Source organism: Chiloscyllium punctatum, chromosome 47 (assembly GCF_047496795.1).
Source record: "Chiloscyllium punctatum isolate Juve2018m chromosome 47, sChiPun1.3, whole genome shotgun sequence".
NCBI classification, from domain to species: Eukaryota; Metazoa; Chordata; class Chondrichthyes; order Orectolobiformes; family Hemiscylliidae; genus Chiloscyllium; species Chiloscyllium punctatum.
The window spans coordinates 2223339-2250574 of record NC_092785.1 but is presented as its reverse complement, the minus strand read 5'-3'; the positions used below and the strand labels follow the sequence as shown (position 1 = coordinate 2250574).

General features: G+C 58.6%; 1 protein-coding gene across 1 annotated transcript; it reads right to left on the bottom strand.

Annotated features, from left to right (window-relative positions):
* Nucleotides 1–238: 238 nt before the first annotated feature.
* Nucleotides 239–19217, bottom strand: kdm2aa (lysine (K)-specific demethylase 2Aa). The gene is made up of 5 exons (XM_072564572.1): nt 16735–19217; nt 4119–4257; nt 2698–2776; nt 2059–2105; nt 239–429 (listed from the first exon to the last, which is right to left on the bottom strand). The coding sequence occupies exons 1-5, from the start codon at nt 16774–16776 to the stop codon at nt 239–241; spliced, it is 498 nt and encodes a 165-aa protein (XP_072420673.1). The 5' UTR covers nt 16777–19217.
* Nucleotides 19218–27236: the final 8019 nt, after the last annotated feature.

Here is a 27236-nt window from a genome sequence, read left to right as displayed (position 1 = left end):
GTGCTGACCATAGGGAGGGTCACCCTGTGTGGCGGCCTTGATCCCTGGGCCCCGTGCTGACCATAGGGAGGGTCACTCCGTGAGGGGGCCTTGTTCCCTGGGCCCCGTGCTGACCATAGGGAGGGTCACTCCGTGAGGAGGCCTTGCTCCCTGGGCCCCGTGCTGACCATAGGGAGGGTCACCCTGTGGACAGGCCTTGCTCCCTGGGCCCCGTGCTGACCAGTGCCAGCATACTCAGTCAGTCAGGTACCGTTGCAGGACGCTGGACAATATTCTCGAGCTTGGTGTGGCTGAACTCCAGGCTGATGACATTGTAGAGCTTCTCCCTCTCAGCAGCTGGTGTCTCATAGTACTTCACCCACTGCGCCATCGTCATCTCTATGCCTTTCTGGGTATTAACATCCATCACATCCACCATCCTGCGACTCCCTGCAACAATATCAAACAGGAGGAGATCACTCTGGAGGTGACACAACGACTGTGGGGATAGAGAATGGCAGGCAGACCACCCACACAAGAAGCAGAGCGACATCACCCCTGATCCCCCTTCACTGACAGGTTACCCAAACACCGACTGGAGATGGCAGACAGGGGCTGGGTGGCAGGGGATGGGGCAAGGACTCACGGAGACAGCGAGTAACATTGTAACCCCCTCTCAACCCCGACACCCCCTCCGGCCCCTCCACCCCCTCCCTATCCCTGTCACCCCCTCCGGCCCCTCCACCCCCTCCCTATCCCCGTCACCCCCTCCGGCCCCGTCACCCCCTCCCTATCCCTGTCACCCCCTCCCTATCCCTGTCACCCCCTCCCTATCTCTGTAACCCCCCTCACCCCTACACCCCCTCCCTATCTCTGTAATCCCCTCCAGCCCCTCCACCCCCTCCCTATCCCCGTCACCCCCTCCGGCCCCTCCACCCCCTCCCTATCCCTGTCACCCCCTCCCTATCTCTGTAACCCCCCTCACCCCTACACCCCCTCCCTATCTCTGTAACCCCCTCCAGCCCCTACACCCCCTCCCTATCTCTGTAACCCCCTCCAGCCCCTACACCCCCTCCCTATCTCTGTAACCCCCTCCAGCCCCTACACCCCCTCCCTATCTCTGTAACCCCCTCCAGCCCCTACACCCCCCTCCCTATCTCTGTAACCCCCTCCAGCCCCTACACCCCCCTCCCTATCTCTGTAACCCCCTCCAGCCCCTACACCCCCCTCCCTATCTCTGTAACCCCCTCCGGCCCCTACACCCCCTCCCTATCTCTGTAACCCCCTCCGGCCCCTCCACTCCCTCCCTATCTCTGTAACCCCCTCCGGCCCCTACACCCCCCTCCCTATCTCTGTAACCCCCTCCGGCCCCTCCACTCCCTCCCTATCTCTGTAACCCCCTCCGGCCCCTACACCCCCCTCCCTATCTCTGTAACCCCCTCCGGCCCCTACACCTCCTCCCTATCTCTGTAACCCCCTCCAGCCCCTCCACCCCCTCCCTATCTCTGTAACCCCCTCCACCCCTTCCCTATCTCTGTAACCCTCTCCAGCCCCTACACCCCCTCCCTATCTCTGTAACCCCCTCCAGCCCTGACACCCCCTCCCTATCTCTGTAACCCCCTCCGGCCCCTACAACCCCCTCCCTATCTCTGTAACCCCCTCCAGCCCTGACACCCCCTCCCTATCTCTGTAACCCCCTCCGGCCCCTACACCCCCTCCCTATCTCTGTAACCCCCTCCAGCCCCTACACCCCCCTCCCTATCTCTGTAACCCCCTCCGGCCCCTCCACTCCCTCCCTATCTCTGTAACCCCCTCCAGCCCCTACACCTCCTCCCTATCTCTGTAACCCCCTCCAGCCCCTCCCTATCTCTGTAACCCCCTCTGGCCCCTCCCTATCTCTGTAACCCCCTCCAGCCCCTACACCCCCTCCCTATCTCTGTAACCCCCTCTGGCCCCTACTCCCCCTCCCTATCGCCATCAATTCTTTGAAAACAACTTGATAATGGAACAAAGGAATCCCCAATGCCAATCCGTGAGCTCGTAAAGAGGAACTCACTGCAGTGGTTACAACATACTCACCTACAAACATTTTCACGTCATTGACACTGAACCCGGGCTCTGGCATTCTGCACAAGGGAAACAGAATTAAATCAGGCAGTTTCTGAACCAGACATGGAGTCTGGCCCAGCTCTCTGAATGAGCTCCGGCCAATCTCACTGATGTCCCACCCTCTGTTCCCCTCCCTGTAAACCTTCCCCCACTCTGCGAGATTGTCTGTAAAGCCCCCTCCTGGGGATACTTATTGAAGCATCTCCCTCTCAGGCAGCACCTTCCAGGTCACAGTAGTGCACTGTGTCCCCAATTCCCCCCATCCCACCCCTCCCCACCGACTCTGGACCTTTCCCCAAATCCCTTCAATCTGGGTTCTTCGGTCCTGCTGAATTAACTCGAGGGAAATTCCCCTCACGATAGTGAACGCCTCAATTCAATCTCCCCCCGCCCCTTCCCTGCTCAATGGAGGATCCTTCCAGAGTCTGCAAGTTCCTCATCCCTGGAAACCTTCTGGGAAAACACCTTCCGCACATTCCCAAGGGATACTTCCTGAAGGTGAGGAATGGGGAGGTGAGATAGTTGCGCTGGGTGGGAGTGGGGGCAGGCAATTGGGTGAATGGCGTCAGCCACTCCAACACCCCCCCCGCCCAATCCCCACACACTCACTTGATTCCAAGGCCATCTTTCTTCTTGAAAATGAGCGGACATCGCAGACCATCCCGTTGGACATACTGGAAAGTGAAATCTACGGGGGTAGCAGAAGGGGACAAGGTTAACACAGGACGCTCAGCAGGGTCAGGTGGTAACCTGAGGGCACAGAAGCATTGGCAATTCCCTCAATGATTGGACGATGGCAATCAGACAAATTAGACTAGACCATACTCCCCCAGAGTGTGGAAACAGGCCCTTTGGCCCACCAAGGCCCCACTGACCCTCCCAAGAGTAACCCACCCAGACACATTTCCCCCTGACAAATGCACCTAACGCGATGGGCAATTTATCATGGCCAATCCACCCTGACCTGCACATCTTCAGATTGTGGGAAGACACTGGAGCACCCGGAGGAAACCCACACAGAGACGGGGAGAATGTGCAAACTCCACACAGACAGACTCCAGAGGTTGGAATCGAACCCGGGTTCCTGGTACTGAGAGGCAGCAGTGCTAACCACGGAGTTACCATGCCTTTCCAAATGATAGTACACCTTTGTTAAATTCAGCCATCTGATGTGGGTCGCCCTGGCTGGGCCCAATATTTACTGCACTGTCCCCAGTCGCTGCCTCCCCTCCTTGAGAGTGTGGGGGTGAGCTACCTTCCTGAACCACGTGCTGTAGGGTAGACCCACAGCGTCCCTGAGGGAGGGAATTCCAGGATTCTGACCCAGGAAGGAACGGAGAGAGATTTCCGAGTGAGGGGCTCGGAGGGGAACTTGCAGGGGGGTGGGGATGGGGGTGTTCCCATGTATCTGCTGCCCCTTGTCCTTCTGGGTGGAAGGGGCCGTGGGTTTGGAAGGTGCTGCCTGAGGGTCTTCGGTGAGATCCTGCAGGGCATCTTGTAGCAGGTACAACACTGCTGTTACTGAGCGTCGGTGGGGGGGTAGTGAGGGGATGTTTGTGGGGGTGGTCCCAATCGGGGGTGGGGGGGGGGGGGGTGGTGGAGGGGAGAAGCTGTTTTATGCCTGGACGGTGTGGGAGCTGCCCCCATCCATTCATAACCAGGTGAGATGGTACACACTGCTGCTACCACTGAGTGCCAGCGTGGGCTCGATACTTGGGGACTGCACACAGTCTTCTGTATGATCGCCTGACAGATGGGAGAGGCAGGCAGGCATGACAGGAAGTGAGCAGCTTCCTGGACGTGATCAGTGCCAGCTGCTTCCTGCCACAGAACCGCACTCTGCTTCCGCTGGGCAAGCCTGAGGGTACTGTGGGATCCAGGGCTGGGGAGACAGAGTGTAAGGGGAGGGGCTGGTGCTGGACGGAGTGACAACAGCAGAAACAAAGAGGGAGGGTAAATCAGTGAGGGGTCAGGGGGTCCCGTGTGACAGGGCGGAGCAGAGAGCCGGCAGCAGGCTGGGAACAGCTCACCTTTCCCTTCCATAAACCGAACAAAACTCGCACTATACATGCTGCTTTCCAGTTTCTCCTCCAGGTCAAACGTCCTCTTCCCCTCGATCTCATCGTCAGATATGCCATCGTCCTCATAGCGACGCCTGGTAACAGCGCGCTGAAAGAGAGAGAGAGAGACAGAAGTCAGGAGCTGGCTCGCTGTGGGGCAAAGGGAGGGAGACAGACAGGCAGAGAGCAAGGGACAGTCAGGAAGGAGGGAGGGAGTCACACAGGCAGGCAGATGGTCAAACAGTGGGGTGGGTGATCGAGGGGGTGTCAGGGATGGTTACAGCCAAGGAGATCACCACAGAGACAGTGACGAGGAGCACAGTGCACTGCGAGGAGCACACTCTGGGCCCAGCGCAGAGGGAACACCGCACACTGCCCGTCACTCTGGGGCCCAGCGCCGAGGGAACACCGCACACTGCCCGTCACACCGGGGCCCAGCGCCGAGGGAACACCGCACACTGCCCGTCACTCTGGGGCCCAGCGCAGAGGGAACACCGCACACTGCCCGTCACTCTGGGGCCCAGCGCCGAGGGAACACCGCACACTGCCCGTCACTCTGGGGCCAGCGCCGAGGGAACACCGCACACTGCCCGTCACTCTGGGGCCAGCGCCGAGGGAACACCGCACACTGCCCGTCACACCGGGGCCCAGCGCCGAGGGAACACCGCACACTGCCCGTCACACCGGGGCCCAGCGCCGAGGGAACTCCGCACACTGCCCGTCACACCGGGGCCCAGCGCCGAGGGAACACCGCACACTGCCCGTCACACCGGGGCCCAGCGCCGAGGGAACACCGCACACTGCCCGTCACACCGGGGCCCAGCGCCGAGGGAACACCGCACACTGCCCGTCACACCGGGGCCCAGCGCCGAGGGAACACCGCACACTGCCCGTCACTCTGGGCACAGTGCCGAGGGAACACCGCACACTGCCCGTCACTCTGGGCACAGTGCCGAGGGAGCACCGCACACTGCCCGTCACTCTGGGCCCAGCGCCGAGGGAACACCGCACACTGCCCGTCACTCTGGGCCCAGCGCCGAGGGAACACCGCACACTGCCCGTCACACCGGGGCCCAGCGCCGAGGGAACACCGCACACTGCCCGTCACACCGGGGCCCAGCGCCGAGGGAGCACCGCACACTGCCCGTCACTCTGGGCCCAGCGCCGAGGGAACACCGCACACTGCCCGTCACTCTGGGCCCAGCGCCGAGGGAGAGCCGCACACTGCCCTTCACACACGGGGCCCAGCCCCGAGACAACACCGCACATTGCCCGTCACTCTGGGGCCCAGAACCAGGGAACACCGCACACTGCCCGTCACTCTGGGCGCAGCACCGAGGGAACACCGCACACAGCCCGTCACTCGGAACCCAGCGCCGAGGAAACACCGCACACTGCCCGTCACTCTGGGCCCAGCGCCGAGGGAACACCGCACACTGCCCGTCACTCTGGGCCCAGCGCCGAGGGAACACCGCACACTGCCCGTCACTCTGGGCCCAGCGCCGAGGGAACACCGCACACTGCCCGTCACACCGGGGCCCAGTGCCGAGGGAACACCGCACACTGCCCGTCACACCGGGGCCCAGCGCCGAGGGAACGCCGCACACTGCCCGTCACTCTGGGCACAGCGCCGAGGGAGCACCGCACACTGCCCGTCACTCGGGGCCCAGCGCCGAGGGAGCACCGCACACTGCCCGTCACTCGGGGCCCAGCGCCGAGGGAACACCGCACACTGCCCGTCACTCGGGGCCCAGCGCCGAGGGAACACCGCACACTGCCCGTCACTCGGGGCCCAACGCCGAGGGAGAGCCGCACACTGCTCGTCACACACGGGGCCCAGCCCCGAGAGAACACCGCACATTGCCCGTCACTCTGGGGCCCAGAACCAGGGAGCACCGCACACTGCACGTCACTCTGGGCCCAGCGCCGAGGGAACACCGCACACTGCCCGTCACACCGGGGCCCAGCACCGAGGGAGCACCGCACACTGCCCGTCACTCGGGGCCAGCGCCGAGGGAACACTGCACACTGCCCGTCACTCGGGGGGCCCAGCGCCGAGGGAACACCGCACACTGCCCGTCACTCGGGGGGCCCAGCGCCGAGGGAACACCGCACACTGCCCGTCACTCTGGGGCCCAGCACCAAGGGAACACCGCACACTGCCCGTCACACACGGGGCCCAGCGCCGAGGGAACACCGCACACTGCCCGTCACACCGGGGCCCAGCGCCGAGGGAACACCGCACACTGCCCGTCACACCGGGGCCCAGCGCCGAGGGAGCACCGCACACTGGCCGTCACTCGGGGCCAGCGCCGAGGGAACACCGCACACTGCCCGTCACACCGGGGCCCAGTGCCGAGGGAACACCGCACACTGCCCGTCACACCGGGGCCCAGCGCCGAGGGAACGCCGCACACTGCCCGTCACTCTGGGGCCCAGCACCAAGGGAACACCGCACACTGCCCCTCACACCGGGGCCCAGCGCCGAGGGAACGCCGCACACTGCCCGTCACACCGGGGCCCAGCGCCGAGGGAACGCCGCACACTGCCCGTCACACCGGGGCCCAGCGCCGAGGGAACGCCGCACACTGCCCGTCACACCGGGGCCCAGCACCGAGGGAGCACCGCACACTGCCCGTCACTCGGGGCCAGCGCCGAGGGAACACTGCACACTGCCCGTCACTCGGGGGGCCCAGCGCCGAGGGAACACCGCACACTGCCCGTCACTCGGGGGGCCCAGCGCCGAGGGAACACCGCACACTGCCCGTCACTCTGGGGCCCAGCACCAAGGGAACACCGCACACTGCCCGTCACACACGGGGCCCAGCGCCGAGGGAACACCGCACACTGCCCGTCACACCGGGGCCCAGCGCCGAGGGAACACCGCACACTGCCCGTCACACCGGGGCCCAGCGCCGAGGGAGCACCGCACACTGGCCGTCACTCGGGGCCAGCGCCGAGGGAACACCGCACACTGCCCGTCACACCGGGGCCCAGTGCCGAGGGAACACCGCACACTGCCCGTCACACCGGGGCCCAGCGCCGAGGGAACGCCGCACACTGCCCGTCACTCTGGGGCCCAGCACCAAGGGAACACCGCACACTGCCCGTCACACACGGGGCCCAGCGCCGAGGGAACACCGCACACTGCCCGTCACTCTGGGGCCCAGCGCCGAGGGAACGCCGCACACTGCCCCTCACACCGGGGCCCAGCGCCGAGGGAACGCCGCACACTGCCCCTCACACCGGGGCCCAGCGCCGAGGGAACGCCGCACACTGCCCGTCACACCGGGGCCCAGCGCCGAGGGAACGCCGCACACTGCCCGTCACACCGGGGCCCAGCGCCGAGGGAACACCGCACACTGCCCGTCACACACGGGGCCCAGCGCCTAGGGAACGCCGCACACTGCCCGTCACACCGGGGCCCAGCGCCGAGGGAACGCCGCACACTGCCCGTCACTCTGGGGCCCAGCGCCAAGGGAACACCGCACACTGCCCGTCACTCTGGGGCCCAGCGCCGAGGGAATGCCGCACACTGCCCGTCACACACGGGGCCCAGCCACGAGGGAACGCCGCACACTGTCCGTCACTCTGGGGCCCAGCCCCGAGAGAACACCGCACATTGCCCGTCACTCTGGGGCCCAGAACCAGGGAGCACCGCACACTGCCCGTCACTCTGGGCCCAGCGCCGAGGGAACACCGCACACTGCCCGTCACACCGGGGCCCAGCACCGAGGGAGCACCGCACACTGCCCGTCACTCGGGGCCAGCGCCGAGGGAACACTGCACACTGCCCGTCACACCGGGGCCCAGCGCCGAGGGAACACCGCACACTGCCCGTCACTCGGGGGGCCCAGCGCCGAGGGAACACCGCACACTGCCCGTCACTCTGGGGCCCAGCACCAAGGGAACACCGCACACTGCCCGTCACACACGGGGCCCAGCGCCGAGGGAACACCGCACACTGCCCGTCACACCGGGGCCCAGCGCCGAGGGAACACCGCACACTGCCCGTCACACCGGGGCCCAGCGCCGAGGGAGCACCGCACACTGGCCGTCACTCGGGGCCAGCGCCGAGGGAACACCGCACACTGCCCGTCACACCGGGGCCCAGTGCCGAGGGAACACCGCACACTGCCCGTCACACCGGGGCCCAGCGCCGAGGGAACGCCGCACACTGCCCGTCACTCTGGGGCCCAGCACCAAGGGAACACCGCACACTGCCCGTCACACACGGGGCCCAGCGCCGAGGGAACACCGCACACTGCCCGTCACTCTGGGGCCCAGCGCCGAGGGAATGCCGCACACTGCCCGTCACACCGGGGCCCAGCGCCGAGGGAACACCGCACACTGCCCGTCACACCGGGGCCCAGCGCCGAGGGAACGCCGCACACTGCCCGTCACACCGGGGCCCAGCGCCGAGGGAACACCGCACACTGCCCGTCACACACGGGGCCCAGCGCCTAGGGAACGCCGCACACTGCCCGTCACACCGGGGCCCAGCGCCGAGGGAACGCCGCACACTGCCCGTCACTCTGGGGCCCAGCGCCAAGGGAACACCGCACACTGCCCGTCACACACGGGGCCCAGCGCCGAGGGAACACCGCACACTGCCCGTCACTCTGGGGCCCAGCGCCGAGGGAATGCCGCACACTGCCCGTCACACACGGGGCCCAGCCACGAGGGAATGCCGCACACTGCCTGTCACACCGGGGCCCAGCGCCGAGGGAACGCCGCACACTGCCCGTCACTCTGGGGCCCAGCGCCGAGGGAACACCGCACACTGTCCGTCACTCTGGGGCCCAGCGCCGAGGGAATGCCGCACACTGCCCGTCACACATGGGGCCCAGCGCCGAGGGAACACCGCACACTGTCCGTCACACACGGGGCCCAGCGCCGAGGGAATGCCGCACACTGCCTGTCACACCGGGGCCCAGCGCCGAGGGAATGCCGCACACTGCCCGTCACTCGGGGTCCAGCGCCGAGGGAACACCGCACACTGCCCGTCACTCTGGGCACAGCGCCGAGGGTGCACCGCACACTGCCCGTCACTCTGGGCACAGCGCCGAGGGAGCACCGCACACTGCCCGTCACACCGGGGCCCAGCACCGAGGGAGCACCGCACACTGCCCGTCACACCGGGGCCCAGCGCTGAGGGAACGCCGCACACTGCCCGTCACTCGGGGTCCAGCGCCGAGGGAACGCCGCACACTGCCCGTCACACCGGGGCCCAGCGCCGAGGGAATGCCGCACACTGCCCGTCACACCAGGGGTCAGCACCCAGGAAGCGCCCCCTGCTTCCTCCCAATCCGGGTCAGTGCCAAGGGAATGTCACCTGGTTCTGACGTACTGCCAGGGGGAATACCATTTCTGCATTTACCACGAGAAGACCAAGGGGCATTCCTTTGTATTCTACAAAATTTCCCACCACACCGGGGCCTAGTCTCAGAAAGCTGATGTGGTTCACAGTCCTCACTAGGACGCTGCCTCATCTTTGGCGCTTTGTTTGTACAGGAGCCGATCAATTCGGAGGAGTCAGGAGCTGGTCAGTCCCTCGGGCCCCTGCTGCTAGTTAGTAAGATCAGGACCAATCTGATCATCCCACAACCCAGCACATCACTAACTAGCCTTTCAATCCCATCAGTGAAGCCCCTGGAGGGCGAGAGATCACGATCATATGGGCACGAGCAGCAGAGGATGGCTATTCAGCCCACTGAGCCTGCTCTGCTGCCCAGCTGAAAGGTGACTGATCCAACCCACTTTCCCATCTACCTTTCACCCCCCACCCCCCCAGCCTTGCTCATCAGGAACGGCAGGTCATTGAGTAAGGTTAAATCTCACGGGATCCAGGGTGAGCTCGCCAACTGGATACAAAGCTGCCTTGCCAGCGGGAGAGATAGGCTGGGTGGGTCGAGGGTTGGGTTTTTGTACTGGAAGCCTGTGACCTGCGGTGTACCACAGCGATCGGCTCTATCATTATATAAACAATTTGCATGAGAATTAAGGAAGGACAGTTGATCGTGGTGCAGACACCTCTAAGATTGGTGGGGGTATGGACAGAAAGGAGGTTATCTGGAAACGCAGTGAGACCTTGATCAACAGCGCCTGTGGGCTGAGGAATGGCAGATGGAGTCTAATTGAGATAAATGCAAGCTGCTGCATTTTGATAAAGCAAACTCACACTGTCAACGGTAGGGCCCTGGGGTGTGCTATAGAACAAAGAGGCCCAACGATACAGGTTCATAGCTCCTTGCAAGTGGAGTCAGATAGACAGGGTGGTGAAGATGGCTTTCAGCATGCTAGTGATGGTCAGAGTACTGAGTGTACACAGTACAGCTGTACAGGATATCGGTGAGGCCACATGTGGAGTACTGCATACAGGTCTGGTCATCCTACTATAAAGAGGACATTATTGAACTGGGGAAAAAGAGTGCAGAAAAGATTCACTAGGTTGCTACCGCGACTGGAAGGCTCGAGTTATAACGAGTGGTTGGGTAGGCTGAGGTGCAGGAGACTTGAGGAGTGACCTTTTGGAGGTCTATAGAATCATGACAGGCATGGGTAGGATAGATAGCACACATGGTAGGGGAGTCTAAAACTTGACTTGAGAGGGGAGGGATACAAAGGGTCGAGGGGGACAATTTCTTCCACACAGAGGGCACTGAGTGTTTGGGACGGTCTGCTAGAGGTAGTGCTGGAAGTCAGTACTATTTCATCATTTAAGAAACATCTGGACAGGTACCTGGATGGGACAGGGATGCAGGGAGATGGACCGAACACAGGTAAATGGGACTAGATAGTGTTGTGAAAACTGGGCAGCAAGCCCAGGTTGGGCCGAAGGGCTTGTTTCCATGCTGGAGACCGCCATGACGATAAGTCTATCCCCTCCTCTGCCTTGTAAACACTCAAGGACTCCGATTTCATTAAGTTAGCTGCAAAGCCTGATCTCAGATTGAAGGGGTGAGCTGATTTTGAAACAGTGACCCCTTATTCTAGATTTTCCCATGAAAAGAAGCTTCCTGTCCACTCCGACTCTGTTCAGACCTCCAATGTTGTAATGAAGTCACCTCTTCCTCTTCCGAACTCCAGCAGACACAAGCCTATAATCTTCACAAGGGGGGTCAACTTATTCTAAAACCTTGCTTCCAAACTCTCTGGACCATTCTCGAAATAAAGGTGACCAAAACGGTGGTCTCATCAGTTCGCTACGTAACTCAAGTACAACCTCTCTATTTTTTGTGTCCAATTCGCCTCAGGATAAATGAGGACATACTTACCTTGTCTAATTACTTGTTGTAACCATAGATTAACCCTTTGGGGTTCTGGCACTGAGATACCCAAATCCTTCTAGCACAAAGCTCTGCAAACTCTCATCATTTAGATAAGGTGCTTTTTAAGAGTAATTCTTTGTACCAAAATGGCCAATGCCACATCTTTGCCCACTCAGTTAACTCATATATATTTTGGATGTAGGTTAGCTCGCTGAGCTGGAAGGTTCGTTTTCAGACGTTTCATCACCATACTGGGTAACATTATTAGTGAGCCTCTGGTGAAGCACCGCTGGTATAGCCTGCTTTTTACATACATGCTGGAGTCTCCTTGGGTTGGTGTCACCGCAGGAAATGGCATCATCATTTCCTAGGTCATTCCCTGTTCTTTTTCTCAAGGGGGCAGTAAATGGCACCCATTCACTCACACACAAAGCAGGCCATGCCACCGGTGCTTCATTCAGAGGCTCACTGAAGATGTTACTTAGCATGGTGACGAAACGTCTGAAAACCAACCTTCCAGCTCAGTGAGCTAACCTACATCCACAACCTCAACCTGAGCTACAAATCTTCTCAAAACTCACTAACTCATCTGTATCTTTTTTGTTGTCACATGACCCCTTTTTCCACCTGCTCATCATTCCTTGATCCTCTGGGAGAGGCTGTTGATGTCTTTTTTAAAATCAACATATTCAAGTATGCTCTGACACAAGTAGAACTGAAGCACAGAATGCCTACAGTGTGGAAAGAGGCCATTTGGCCCATCAAGTCAGCACTGACCCTCTGATGAGCATTCCACCCAGAGCTAGCCCCTGACCCTATTCCCCTTAACCCTGTATTTCCCACGGCGAATCTACCTAGCCTGCACATCGGGACATGCCAGGGCAATTCAGAAAGGCTAATCCAGCTAGCCTTGAACCCAGAACGCTCTGCCAGAGGTAGAGACACAACCCCTGAGGCACAAGGCCCTTCTGAACCTGAAATATATTCACGTTTGTAGCATCGAAAGATGTCAGATTGTTTTGGCGGTGAAGAATTTCAAAGATAAACAATCACAAGTGATGTCTGTCCTGCGCTCAATCCAAAATGGTTAAGCCTTTGTCCTGTGACTCACACTCCCCATCCTTCATCCGAGTGAGCGCGTGTGTATTGGGGACGGGGGAAGCTACCAGGGCAAGCCCCTTCAGAACAGCAAGGCTCAGAGAGCAGGCCACCCCAAATTTGAGGTTCGCCACATTGACGGGGAGAACATAAAAGGCACCATATTACCTACATGGACTTGGAAAGCAGAACGGAGGGGCCTATCGGAAAGAAGTTCACAAGCTTACGAGGGACAGAATGGATAGGCAGGTAGAAATGTTAATTACCAGGAAACAGGTTTAAGGTAAACATTGAAACGGGGGGGGGGGGGGGAGCAGGTTCGTTGTTTTTTTACAAAAGGGTGGTAGGTGCCTGAAATACAGTGCCAGGGGAGGTGGTAGACACAGACACAGCAGCAATGTTTAAGAAGCATCTTGACAGAGACATGAATAGGCAGGGAATAGAGGGATACAGGTTATGTAGAGGTAGAATTTTTAAAAGTTTAGATCGGCATCATATGTTGGTGCAAGCTTGGGTGGGACTGAAGGGTCTGTTCTTTGATGTTAGAACACTGAGATTGAGGCTCCGGGTATCCTGAATCACAAGAAAACAGTAATCTTTACTGAAACGTCACGGACTCTGAGGAAAGGATGGACAAGGTGAATATGAGGAGGGGTTTAGAACAAGCGGGCACAGTTTAAAAATAAAGGGTCTCCCATTTAAGACAGATAAGAGGTGGAATTGCTTCTCAGACGGTGTGGGGAGTGCTTGGAATTCTGAATCTGAAGCACGGAGGGAGGGAAGTCGGCGGGGGGGGGGGCAGGCAGGTCAAAGCTCAGTTGGACAGAGATTTTCCTGGGAGTGTCTGATGGGGACAGTGTCAAGGGAACTTTACTCTCAGTTTGAAAGAGTAAAGGCAGTTTTACTTTCAGGTTAAAAGCATACAGCTAATTTCACATTTAGATTAAAGAGAGGATAAGGGAGCTTTATTTTCAGTTTACTTTTAGTCTGAAAGAGTAGACCGAGTTTTGATTGGGAAGGGAGGGGAGAGCACTGGAAAGTGGGGTTCAGGTTACATCAGCCATGGTCTCGAATGACAAAACAGGTTTAAGGGACTGAACAGCATACACCCAGTCCTAATCCTCAGTGCCAATATATCGTTGGTATGGAGGGATAGGATTAGGAGAAGGGGAAAGGTGACCTTTGTGGGAACCAAAGCTGTATTACCTGATATGAAACCAGATCTCCTCTAAACCAGGTATTGGACTATGGAATCCAAACAGTTTTGAGGGATTCTGAGAGACAGGATTTACAGGCAGTTGGAGAGGCAAGGACTCATTGGGCACAGTCGGCATGGCTTTGTACATGGGAAATCATGTCTCATAAATTTCATGAGCTTCTTTTGAAGGGGTGACCAAGAACCAAGATGAGGGCAGTGCAGTAGACATTGTCCATGGACTTTAGCAAGGCGTTTGACAAGGTAACATATGGTAGGTTTAATCTCGTGGAGAGCTAGCCAATTGGATCCAGAATTGGTTTGATAGGAGAAGGCAGAAGGTGGTAGACAGTGGTTTGTTGACGAGAGGCCTGTGACCAGCACAGCGCCATAGGGATCACTGCTGAGTCCACGATTATTCATCGCTCACAAAAATGATTTGGACGAGAATTTAGGAGGTATGGTTAAGAGGTTTGTGGATGATACCAAGATTGGTGGTGTCGTGGAGAGTGAAGGAGGTTATCTGGAAATGCAGTGAGATCTTGATCAACTGCGCCAACGGGCTGAGGAATGGCAGATGGAGTCTAATTTAGAGAAATCCACGCTGTTGCATTGTGGTAAAGCACACCAGCATAAGACTTACACAGTCAATGGGAGGGTGGGCCCTGGGGACTGTTAAAGTGAGCTAACAGTACAGGTTCATAGCTCCTTGAAAATGGAGTTACAGGTCAACAGGATGGTGAAGGCTGCTTTCGGCATGCTTGCTTTCATTGGTCATAGCACTGATTGGAGGAGTTGGGTCATTGTGCTGCCAGACATTGGTGAGGCCACATTTGGAGTGAAGTTCTGGTCACCCTGCCACAGAAAGGATATTACTGAACCAGAAAGAGTGCAGAAAAGATTTACTGGGATGATACCTGCTCTGGAAGGTTTCAGTTATAAGGAGAGGCTGGGACTCTTTCCCCTGGAGTGGAGGAGACTGATGGGTAACCTTATAAAGATATAAGGCACAGATAATGTAGAGAGCAGACAGCTTTTCCCCCATGGTAAGGGAATTTAAAACGAGAGCGCATAGGAGAAAATGTTTTTCACACAGAGGGTTGACAGTGCCTGGAACGGGCTGCTAGAGGCAGTGGTGGGAGTGAGTGCTATTTCATCATTTCAGAAACATTTCAACAGGTACATGGGTGGGACAGGGATGCACACACAGACAAATGGAACTACTTTATATTGTGAAAACTAGGCAGCATGGATAAGTTGGGCTGAAGGGCCTTTTCTCATGCTGTAAACAGCTATGACTGGAAGGTTGCAACTCTAACATTCTGTCTGAGTGGGGGGGGGGGGGGGGGGGGAGAAGAGAAGGGAGAGAGGGAGAAACCAGGTAAAAACAGACAGGAGAAGGCTGGAGGACAGGGAGAGAAAGGTCTTGGTGGAATTCCAGCATTCAGCAATAGGGGGCAAGGTGTTAAAAATTTTGTTCTGCGTGGTAATAAATGCCTCACAGAGTTCACCCACCCCAAAATCCTGAGGTACAGAGTGGTCTGCTCCTATGAATTATGATCTGATGCCCATGACTTGATCAAACCCTGGAAACCCTGAATCTGTGTCGCTGAAACCACATAACCTTAGTAACATTCTGGTACACATCTTCATTACGGGATTCCATTCTATGGGAAAAGCGAAAGGGAGAGAAGAGAGAAAGAAACAGAAAAGGGAGAGAAAGAGACAGAACGAGAGAGGTGCATGAACAAATTTACAAACTACTTCCTCCTTTCAAATCTGTGGCGTTTGACAAAGAAACTGGCCAATTTCTTTGAAAACCTTTATGCAAGGATGCGGGCATAGATGGCTAGGCTAACATTTATACCTAGGAGTTGCCCCTTGGGATGGTGAGCTGCTTTATAAACCACCCTATTATGTAGGGCACTCACAGTGCTGTTAAGAAGGGAATTCCAGGATTCTGACCCAGTGCCACTGAAGGAACGGCGATATATTTCCAAGTCGGAATGGTGAGGGACACGGAGGGGACTTGCAAGGAGTGGTGGTCCCGTGTATCTGCTGCCCTTCCCCTCTTAGATGGAAGTGGCTGTGGGCTTGGAAAGTTTTGTCGAAAAAGATTTGGGAATTTTTACAGTACATCTTGTAGATGGTACACACTACTGCTGCTGCTGGTGGGGGAGGGAGGGGATGTTTGTAGATGTGGTGCCTATCAAGCAGGGTTCCTCAAGTGTTGTTGGAGCTGCCCCCATCTAGGGCAAGTGGGGAGTATTCCCTCACCCTCCTGACTTGTGCCTTGTAGATGGTGGACAGGCTTGGCAGAGTAAGGTGGTGAGTTCCACATGGTGATATTCCTCACCTCTGATCTGCTGTTGCAGCCTCTATGTTTATGTGAGGAGTCCAGTTGAGTTTCTAGTCAACAGGAATGCCCAGGATGTTGACAGTGGGGATTCTGCCACTGGAACAATACTGACTGCTGAGAAGCAGTGGTTAGGTTGCCTCTTATTAGAAATGGTGATTACTTGAGATGCAGACGCCCCTCAGCACAGAGCATAGTGCTCCCACCCTCCGACAGCATGGCGCTCCCTCAGCCCCCGCCCTTCGACAGCGCGGCACTCCCTCAGACTCCCGCCCTCCAACAGCGCGGTGCACCCTCAGCGTTGGGGGAGGTGACAGAGGAATCGGCAGTGACGTGGGGAGGTGACAGGTGATGGGTCAGAGGTGACAGGGAGACGGATTGGCAGTGGGGGAGGTGAAGAAGTGGGGTGGGGTTGGCAGTGACGGGAGTGGAGGTGACAGGCGATGGGTCAGCAGTAAAGGAGAGGGATTGGAAGTGGGGAAGGTGATGGACAGAGAGGTTGGCAGTGATGACGGGGGAGGTAAGAGAGATGACAGGGAGAGGGATTGACAGTGGGGCGGGTTTAGGGATCAGTGACAGAAAATGGGAAAGGATAGCTCTGTCCACAGAGACTCAGTCGCTTCCATTTAGATTCCACAGCCACTTCCCGCCAACCCCTTTGCTCACCAGCCTACGGCTCCGACATTCTGGTTCAGCCTCCGGCTCCATCCCTGTTGGTTGTCTCTCCTGCTTAGAGGGGTGGGAGGGATGTCAATCCTCCTCCTCCCCTTACAGCTGCCAAATCCTATCTTCTTCCTGCTTCAAACCCTGTTGTGTCAGTGGCCCCTTATCTCCAAGGATACAGAGCAAGTTTAGTTATTCCCCCTTGCTCCAAGAATAACGCTGTCACAACGTCTCAGACACAATCCCGCACTCCCTCGATCGATTTAATCGGTCTCTTCAGCAGCGGCGAATAATAACACACCCGATTTCTGTTTCGCTTCACTCTGCCTTTTTTGAGCATAAACCGTGCAGCTTGGCTCTCAAGTGGCCACTTCTGATTTCTGGGCGGTTGAAAACCTGCTCGCACAAGTTCTTCCTCAGTGCTTCACCAAAGTAATCCCCTCGCGTCGACCGCAGCTGTCTCCTGTCGCCTCTCCTTCGACTTTTTGGTTTCTCGGGCTGTCAGCGGCTTTGCCAGGCCTATCCCCGGTATCAACTTGGCTCCCCCCTCCCGCGGCCACAAATCAGAGCGACGCGGACCGAAGCGGCCTCTGTTGCAAGTGAGACTTTCCAAGTCGAAACGGGTCTCTTATCCCGGACTTGTCCTCGGTCTAGACCTGGTTGCGAGTCAATCTGGGGGTAGCTCGTTCCCCCCCGCTCCCGACCTTGCAGCAGGTAAACTTGTGCTGGGTCTGGGTTAATCAGAGTGTGTGCAGGTTAACGGCAATGTCCCAGACTCATGTAAACAGACTGCGCCCAGGCCCAGGTTCCTATCCCGGGTTAGTCAGACCCCTGTTCCCAGGCCCTTATCCCGGGTTAGTCAGACCCCTGTTCCCAGGCCCCTATCCCGGGTTAGTCAGACCCCTGTTCCCAGGCCCCTATCCCGGGTTAGTCAGACCCCTGTTCCCAGGCTCCTATCCCGGGTTAGTCAGACCCCTGTTCCCAGGCTCCTATCCCGGGTTAGTCAGACCCCTGTTCCCAGGCCCAGGCTCCTATCCCGGGTTAGTCAGACCCCTGTTCCCAGGCCCAGGCTCCTATCCCGGGTTAGTCAGACCCCTGTTCCCAGGCCCAGGCCCCTATCCCGGGTTAGTCAGACCCCTGCTCCCAGGCCCTTATCCCGGGTTAGTCAGACCCCTGTTCCCAGGCCCTTATCCCGGGTTAGTCAGACCCCTGTTCCCAGGCCCAGGCTCCTATCCCGGGTTAGTCAGACCCCTGTTCCCAGGCCCCTATCCCGGGTTAGTCAGACCCCTGTTCCCAGGCCCAGGCTCCTATCCCGGGTTAGTCAGACCCTGTTCCCAGGCCCTTATCCCGGGTTAGTCAGACCCCTGTTCCCAGGCCCCTATCCCGGGTTAGTCAGACCCCTGTTCCCAGGCCCCTATCCCGGGTTAGTCAGACCCCTGTTCCCAGGCCCTTATCCCGGGTTAGTCAGACCCCTGTTCCCAGGCCCCTATCCCGGGTTAGTCAGACCCCTGTTCCCAGGCTCCTATCCCGGGTTAGTCAGACCCCTGTTCCCAGGCCCTTATCCCGGGTTAGTCAGACCCCTGTTCCCAGGCCCTTATCCCGGGTTAGTCAGACCCCTGTTCCCAGGCCCAGGCTCCTATCCCGGGTTAGTCAGACCCCTGTTCCCAGGCCCAGGCTCCTATCCCGGGTTAGTCAGACCCCTGTTCCCAGGCTCCTATCCCGGGTTAGTCAGACCCCTGTTCCCAGGCCCAGGCTCCTATCCCGGGTTAGTCAGACCCCTGTTCCCAGGCTCCTATCCCGGGTTAGTCAGACCCCTGTTCCCAGGCTCCTATCCCGGGTTAGTCAGACCCCTGTTCCCAGGCCCAGGCTCCTATCCCGGGTTAGTCAGACCCCTGTTCCCAGGCTCCTATCCCGGGTTAGTCAGACCCCTGTTCCCAGGCTCCTATCCCGGGTTAGTCAGACCCCTGTTCCCAGGCCCAGGCTCCTATCCCGGGTTAGTCAGACCCCTGTTCCCAGGCCCAGGCCCCTATCCCGGGTTAGTCAGACCCCTGTTCCCAGGCCCCTATCCCGGGTTAGTCAGACCCCTGTTCCCAGGCCCAGGCTCCTATCCCGGGTTAGTCAGACCCCTGTTCCCAGGCCCCTATCCCGGGTTAGTCAGACCCCTGTTCCCAGGCCCCTATCCCGGGTTAACTGCAGCGTCCCCCTCCCCGGCCCGGGTTGTTAAGTCAGTCTCTTTTCCCCCCCCCCCAGGCCCAGGCTCCTGCGCCGAACTGTCTCAGGACCCCCGGGAGGGGGAAGGAGGTGGCGCCTTCCGCGGACGAATCGGACCCTCCCCCTGGCCCGCGGCCGGCGTGACGCTGGTCGCTGGTCGCTGGTCGCCGGTCGCTAGTCGCAGGCCCCGCTCGCCGCTCGCCCTTCAGTCCGCCAGAACCAGGGCCCGGAGCCGCTCGGTCGCCATTTTGAGCCGCTGCCCTCCTCCTTTCTCCACACAAACACTGCCCCGGCCTGCGCGCGCAGCGTCCACGCCCAGCCCGCCCGCCGCCATTGGCCGGACGGTGGCGACGGGCGGGCGGGCGGGCCAATGGGAGCGGGGAGCGCGGGGTGGGGGGCGGGCTCTTCCTCTCGATTGGCCGGGTGCCTGGGATGGACGGGCGTCTTGGCCAATGGGCTGGCGGGAAAGGGGGGCCAGAAAACGCTCTCGCCGGCTGCTGCCCCTCGTCGTTGATGGATGGGCGTGTTGACCAATAGCGAGGGGGATAGCGACGTCAACCGCTCTAATTGGTCTAGACCCGCTTAATGGATGTCGGTGGAAGCCAATAGTTTTGAGGGAAGGACGAGCCGCCCTCCCCGATTATTTCCCCCGCCCTTGATTGACGGGGCAAGGTGACGAGCGGCGGGCGGAGAGGGCGCGCGACCCGATTGGACCGAGCGGGAGTGAGGACGACAGCGACAGGCGAGAGGTAGAGGGGCGGGGCCAGAGCCTCCGATTGGTTTACCCGTCCATCCAGGACGGAGAAAGAGAGGACAATTGGCTAACTACTCTATCCATCAGCACCACCAGACCAATAGGATCGGGGGGGTGTTTCGGCGAAGTGGGAAGCGCGAGCGACGAGCTCCAGATGCAACGTACAAGGTTGGCGCTTGAGGGGCGGGAGGGGTAGCCCAGTTCCCATTGGCCCGGTGTGCGTTAGTGACCACCGGGCAGACCAATGGGCGAGGAGGCGCCGCTCAACCACCACCGATTGACAAGGTGACCGTCCAAGCGGAAACGAAATCGGCCTGACGGACAGGCACACAGCCCAATAGTTGAGGAGGCTCGCGCGCATGTCGCACGGCTATTAGTGAACCTGGACCAAAGGGGTGGGAGGCTGGCGCGTTCTGGAAGCAATTATCCCTCTCCGTTTGGCCAAAGCGGCCGTCAATCAGCGGCGGGCCCCGCCCCCCTTTGACTTTTGAAAAATAACCGTCAGTCGGAGGGGAGCCGCCAAAATGGGCAACACAGCGGCAGTGAGGAAGGTGAAGGTGACCGTGACCCCCCCCTCACCTCCACCACCCCCACCCTCACCCTCAACCTCTCCGTTAACCCCTGCCCTTCCCCCACTCCAACTGCCGCCTTTGACCCGATCATTCATCCTATCCCGACCGTCAACCCAACCTTTAACCCCACGGCCACAACCGCCAACCCAACCTTCGACCCCGCCACGACCCCAACGGCCAACCCAGCCGCCGACGCCAACCCAACCTTCGACCCCGCCACGACCCCAACGGCCAACCCAGCCGCCGACGCCAACCCAACCTTCGACCCCGCCACGACCCCAACGGCCAACCCAGCCGCCGACGCCAACCCAACCTTCGACCCCGCCACGACCCCAGAGGCCAACCCAACCTTCGACCCCACGACCCCAACCGCCAACCCAACCTTCAATGCTGCCACGACCCCAGCGGCCAACCCAACCTTCGACCCCACGACCCCAACCGCCAATGCCAACCCTGCCCTCTAGCCCACGACCCCAGCTGACAACTCAACCTTCGACCCCACCGCGATCCCGACCGCCAACGCCAACTCAGCATTCGGCCAAATCACAGCCTCGACCGCCAATGTCAACCGAGCGATCAACCCTGCCACCAACCCAATCTTCAACCTCATCCCGACCCAAACCACCGACCCCCACCAAACCTCTGACCTCACCACGACCCCAACCGCCAACACCAACCCGGATTTTGACATCGTCACGACCCGAACCACCAACGCCAACCCATTCTTCCACCCCACCACAACCTCAACCATCTTCACCAGCCCAATCTTCGATTTCAGTCCAACCCTGGACACCATCGCTGTCCCAGTCTACGAGACCACCACAATCCCAGATTCCATCCCCTTCCCATTCTTTGACCTCCACGAGACCTCAGACACCAATGCCATCCCAACGTTTGACCTCAACACGACCCAAGACACCATCGCCGTCCCATTCTACGACCCCGTCACGACCCCAGACACCATCACCATCCCATTCTGCAACCCCGTCACGGCCCCAGACACCATCGCCGTCCCATTCTACGACCCCGTCACGACCCCAGACACCATCACCATCCCATTCTGCAACCCCGTCACGACCCCAGACTCCATCACCATCCCGTTCTTCAACTCGGACGCAACCCCAGATACCAATGCCAGTTCAACCTTTGACACCAGTGCGTCCCCAGACGCCAATGCCAATCCAACCCTTGACCCCAACACAACCCCAAACACCAAGGCTATCGCAGCTCTCAACCCCACCACAAACCAAAGCGCCTGCACCATCCCAACCATTAACACTGCCACAGCCCCGCCCACCGACCCCACCCAAATACATCTCCCGGACATCCACTGCCTCGCAAACTGTCCCACAGCCCCAACCTCTGGCCTCAAACCCATCACCAGACCAGACAGCGAGGGCCTTCGAACCTTTGACCTTGGCACAACGCCGCCCACCAACGCCAACCAAGCCCATGAGCCGCACCTCCACAGCCTCGCAAACCATGCCACCCACTATGCCACAAGCCATGACCCAACGTCAACCTCTGACGCCCATGAAGTCCCACCCAGCAAGCCCACCCCCATCCTTACCCGCTTCCTCCACCCCAGCTCAGACCACAGCAGAGGTGGAATCCCAACGTCCGACCCAGGAAAGAGCCCAACTACTTGGGTCTGACCATCGTTTCAACCCCTCCCCAACACCGAATGCCAATGCTCTCCCACCTTTGAGCGAAAATTCCGTGGCTTCTGAAATGACCCTGTCTCCCACCCCCCACCCTTCCTCTATCCATGTGGGCCAACCTCCAAGCCCACCCCCACCCCAGAGTACATCTTCTCCCTCCCATCCTTCCACACCCCCGCTTCCCTACCCGGTGAACCTCAATCTCTCCCGCCTCCTGATGCGCCACACCTCGCGCCATTTGAGCTTGCATTTGCCACACCACCATACCCACCGCCCATTCACACCACCCTTCCCCTACCGGCTGCCTCCGCACCCTTTATCGCCCCTTGTCCTCTCCTACCCAGAATCCAGTGGGACCCGATCCCAACAGGCCACACCCATCCATACCAACATATACCCCAATCCTAATGCCCTAATCGGCCATACCAACCCTGCCAACGCTCACCCCCACTTGCCAATTGGCCGTGTGGACACACCCCGGCCCCAGGCATGGCCTGTCCCTGCCCCCGTGGTGCCCGTGCAGTCTCAGTCTCAACCCCGTCACTCTCCCACTCATGGCGCCCACTCCCACCCTCACCATTCTCCTCCTGCGCAGACCGAGCGCCCACCAGTCCTGAGCCATCAGGGGGCTCCTGGCCAACCTGCTCTGCATGGACACCACCCACATTCCAACACAGTGCCTGCCCATAGCCCCCTCAGTCTCCCTCACCACTCACCACACAGCCATCACCTGGCTGGTCATGGCCACACAGAGCCCAGTGTCAAGCACCCAGGTGCCCCTGCCCCATTGCAGGTAAGTGGCTCCACTCACCCACATGCCCACCCTCACCCACACAGGCATGGACACGGGCGGGATGACAATGTGTCCCCGCCCTATGCACCAGAACCAGACAACCTACACCAGCTCTCACACTCACACCTTCATTCTGCACCAGGACCAACGCACCTCCACCCTCACACTCACCCACACCATACCTCCCCGCCATCTTCTGGGACCGCTCACAGCCACACGCAACCACATGAGGAGCACAGCTCACACAGCCACAACCACATGCACACCCACGGCCACGTTCACACAAAAATGCCAGATCCCAGGCACACAGTGACACCACATCAACCCCACACACACCCACACGATGTACCCCACTCCCACCCACACGCACTGACACACACATAACCCACCCGACACTGACACACACATAACACCCCCCACACTGAGACACACATAACACCCCCCACACAGTGACACTACATCAACCCCACACACACCCACACGATGTACCCCACTCCCACCCACATGCACTGACACACACATAACCTACCCTACACTGACACACACATAACCCACCCCACACACTGACACACACATAACACCCCACACACTGCGACACATATAACCCACCCCACACACTGACACGCACATAACCCTCTCACACTGACACACACATAACCCCCCCCACACTGACACACACATAACCCCCCCCCACACTGACACACACATAACCCCCCACACACTGAGACACACATAACACCCCCACACTGAGACACACATAACCCCCACACACTGACACACACATAACCCCCCCACACTGAGACACACATAACCCCCACACACTGACACACACATAAACCCCCACACTGAGACACACATAACCCCCACTGACACACACATAACCCCCACACACTGACACACACATAACCCCCACACACTGAGACAAACATAACCCCCACACACTGACACACACATAAACCCCCACACACTGACACACACATAACCCCCCCCCACACTGAGACACATATAACACCCCACACACTGACACACACATAACCCCCACACACTGACACACACATAACCCACCCCACACTGAGACACACATAACCCCCACACACTGACACTCATGTAACTCCCAACACTGACACACACACAACCCCCCTCACTGAGACACACATAACACCCCACACACACTGACACGCACATAGCCCCCCCCCCACACTGACACACACATAGCCCCCCCCACACTGAGACACACATAACACCCCACACACACTGACACGCACATAGCCCCCCCCACACTGACACACACATAGCCCCCCCCACACTGACACACACATAACCCCCACCACACACTGACACACACATAACATCCCCCACACACTGACACACACATAACCCCCACACACTGACACACACATAACCCACCCCACACTGAGACACACATAACCCCCACACACTGACACTCATGTAACTCCCCACACTGACACACACACAACCCCCCTCACTGAGACACACATAACACCCCCCACACACTGACACACACATAGCCCCCCCCCACACTGAGACACACATAACCCCCCCCACACACTGACACACACATAGCCCCCCCCCCACACACTGACACACACACAACCCCCCTCACTGACACACACATAACACCCCCCACGCACTGACACACACATAGCCCCCCCACACACTGACACACACATAACACCCCTCACACACTGACACGCACATAACACCCCACACACACTGACACACACATAGCCACCCCCACACTGACACACACATAGCCCCCCCCACACTGACACACACATAACCCCCACCACACACTGACACACACATAGCCCCCCCCCCACACACTGACATACACACAACCCCCCTCACTGACACACACATAACACCCCCCACACACTGACACACACATAACCCCCCCACGCACTGACACACACATAGCCCCCCCACACACTGACACACACATAACACCCCACACACACTGACACACACATACCCCACCCCACACTGACACACACATAACCCCCACCACACACTGACACACACATAACACCCCCCACACACTGACACACACATAGCCCCCCCCCCCACACACTGACACACACACAACCCCCCTCACTGACACACACATAACACCCCCCACATACTGACACACACATAACCCCCCCACGCACTGACACACACATAGCCCCCCCACACACTGAGACACACATAACACCCCACACACACTGACACGCACATAGCCCCCCCCCACACTGACACACACATAGCCCCCCCCACACTGACACACACCTAACCCCCACCACACACTGACACACACATAACACCCCCCACACACTGACACACACATAGCCCCCCCCCCACTCACTGACACACACACAACCCCCCCCCACACTGAGACACACATAACCCCCACACACTGAGACACACATAACCCCCACACACTGACACACACGTAACCCCCCCCCACACTGAGACACACTTAACACCCCACACACTGACACACACATAACCCCCACACACTGACACACACATAACCCACCCCACACTGACACACACATAACCCCCACACACTGACACACACATAACCCCCACACACTGACACTCATGTAACTCCCCACACTGACACACACACAACCCCCCTCACTGAGACACACATAACACCCCCCACACACTGACACACACATAACACCCCACATACTGACACTCACGTAACTCCCATAACTGACACACACATAGCCCCCCCACACTGACAAACACATAACCCCCCCCCCACACACTGACACACACATAATCCCCCCCACACTGACACACACATAACCCCCCCACACACTGACACGCACATAACCCCCCCACACACTGACACACACATAACCCCCCCACACACTGACACACACATAACACCCCCCACACACTGACACACACATAGCCCCCCCCACACACTGACACACACACAACCCCCCTCACTGACACACACATAACACCCCCCACACACTGACACACACATAGCCCCCCCCACACACTGACACACACACAACCCCCCTCACTGACACACACATAACACCCCCCACACACTGACACACACATAGCCCCCCCCACACACTGACACACACACAACCCCCCTCACTGACACACACATAACACCCCCCACACACTGACACACACATAGCCCCCCCCACACACTGCCACACACACAACCCCCCTCACTGACACACACATAACACCCCCCACACACTGACACACACATAGCCCCCCACACACACTGACACACACACAACCCCCCTCACTGACACACACATAACACCCCCCCACACACTGACACACACATAGCCCCCCCCACACACTGACACACACACAACCCCCCTCACTGACACACACATAACACCCCCCACACACTGACACAGACATAACCCCCCACGCACTGACACACACATAGCCCCCCACACACTGACACACACATAACCCACCCCACATACTGACACTCACGTAACTCCCCTAACTGACACACACATAGCCCCCTCCACACTGACACACACATAACAACCCCCACACACTGACACACATAACACACCCACACACTGACACACATAACACACCCATACACTAACACACACACACATAATACCCCCACACTGAAAAACACATAATCCCCCCCGCACTGACAAACACATAACCCCCCACACACTGACACACACATAATCCCCCCCACACTGACACACACATAACCCCCACACACTGACACACACATAACCCCCCCCACACACTGACACGCACATAACACCCCCACACACTGACACACACATAACCCCCACACACTGACACACACATAACCCCCACACGCACTGACACAAACATAACACCCCCACACTGACAAACACATAAACCCCCCCACACTGACAAACACATACCCCCCCACACTGACACACACATAACACCCCCCCCCCACACTGACACACACATAATACCCCCACACACTGACACACACATAACACCCCCCACACATTGACACACACATAACACCCCCACACTGACACACACATAACACCCCCCCCACACTGACACACACATAATACCCCCACACACTGACACACACATAACACCCCCCCAAACTGACGCAAACATAACCACCCACACACACACTGACACTCACATACCCCCCGCACACTGACACACACATAACACCCCCCACACACTGACACTCACATACCCCCCGCACACTGACACACACATAACACCCCCCACACATTGACACACACATGACCTCCCCCACACTGACTGATACAAACATAATCCCACAACACTGACACACACATAACCCCCCCACACACACACACTGACACACACATAACCCCCCCCCCACACACACTGACACACGCATAACACCCCCCACATACTGACACTCACATAACATCCCCCCAAACTGACGCAAACATAACCACCCACACACACACTGACACTCACATACCCCCCGCACACTGACACACACATAACACCCCCCACACACTGACACACACATA

What these genes read in the sequence shown, in the direction of transcription:
- kdm2aa (XM_072564572.1), bottom strand. Translation starts at nt 16,776, where the DNA reads ATGGAGCCGGAGGCTGAACCAGAATGTCGGAGCCGTAGGCTG. An exon ending in TCGGTTTATGGAAGGGAAAG is followed by an intron (nt 2,777 to 4,118) that starts GTGAGCTGTTCC and finishes CTACCCCCGTAG; the next exon opens with ATTTCACTTTCCAGTATGTC. An exon ending in AAAGATGGCCTTGGAATCAA is followed by an intron (nt 2,106 to 2,697) that starts GTGAGTGTGTGG and finishes TCCCTTGTGCAG; the next exon opens with AATGCCAGAGCCCGGGTTCA.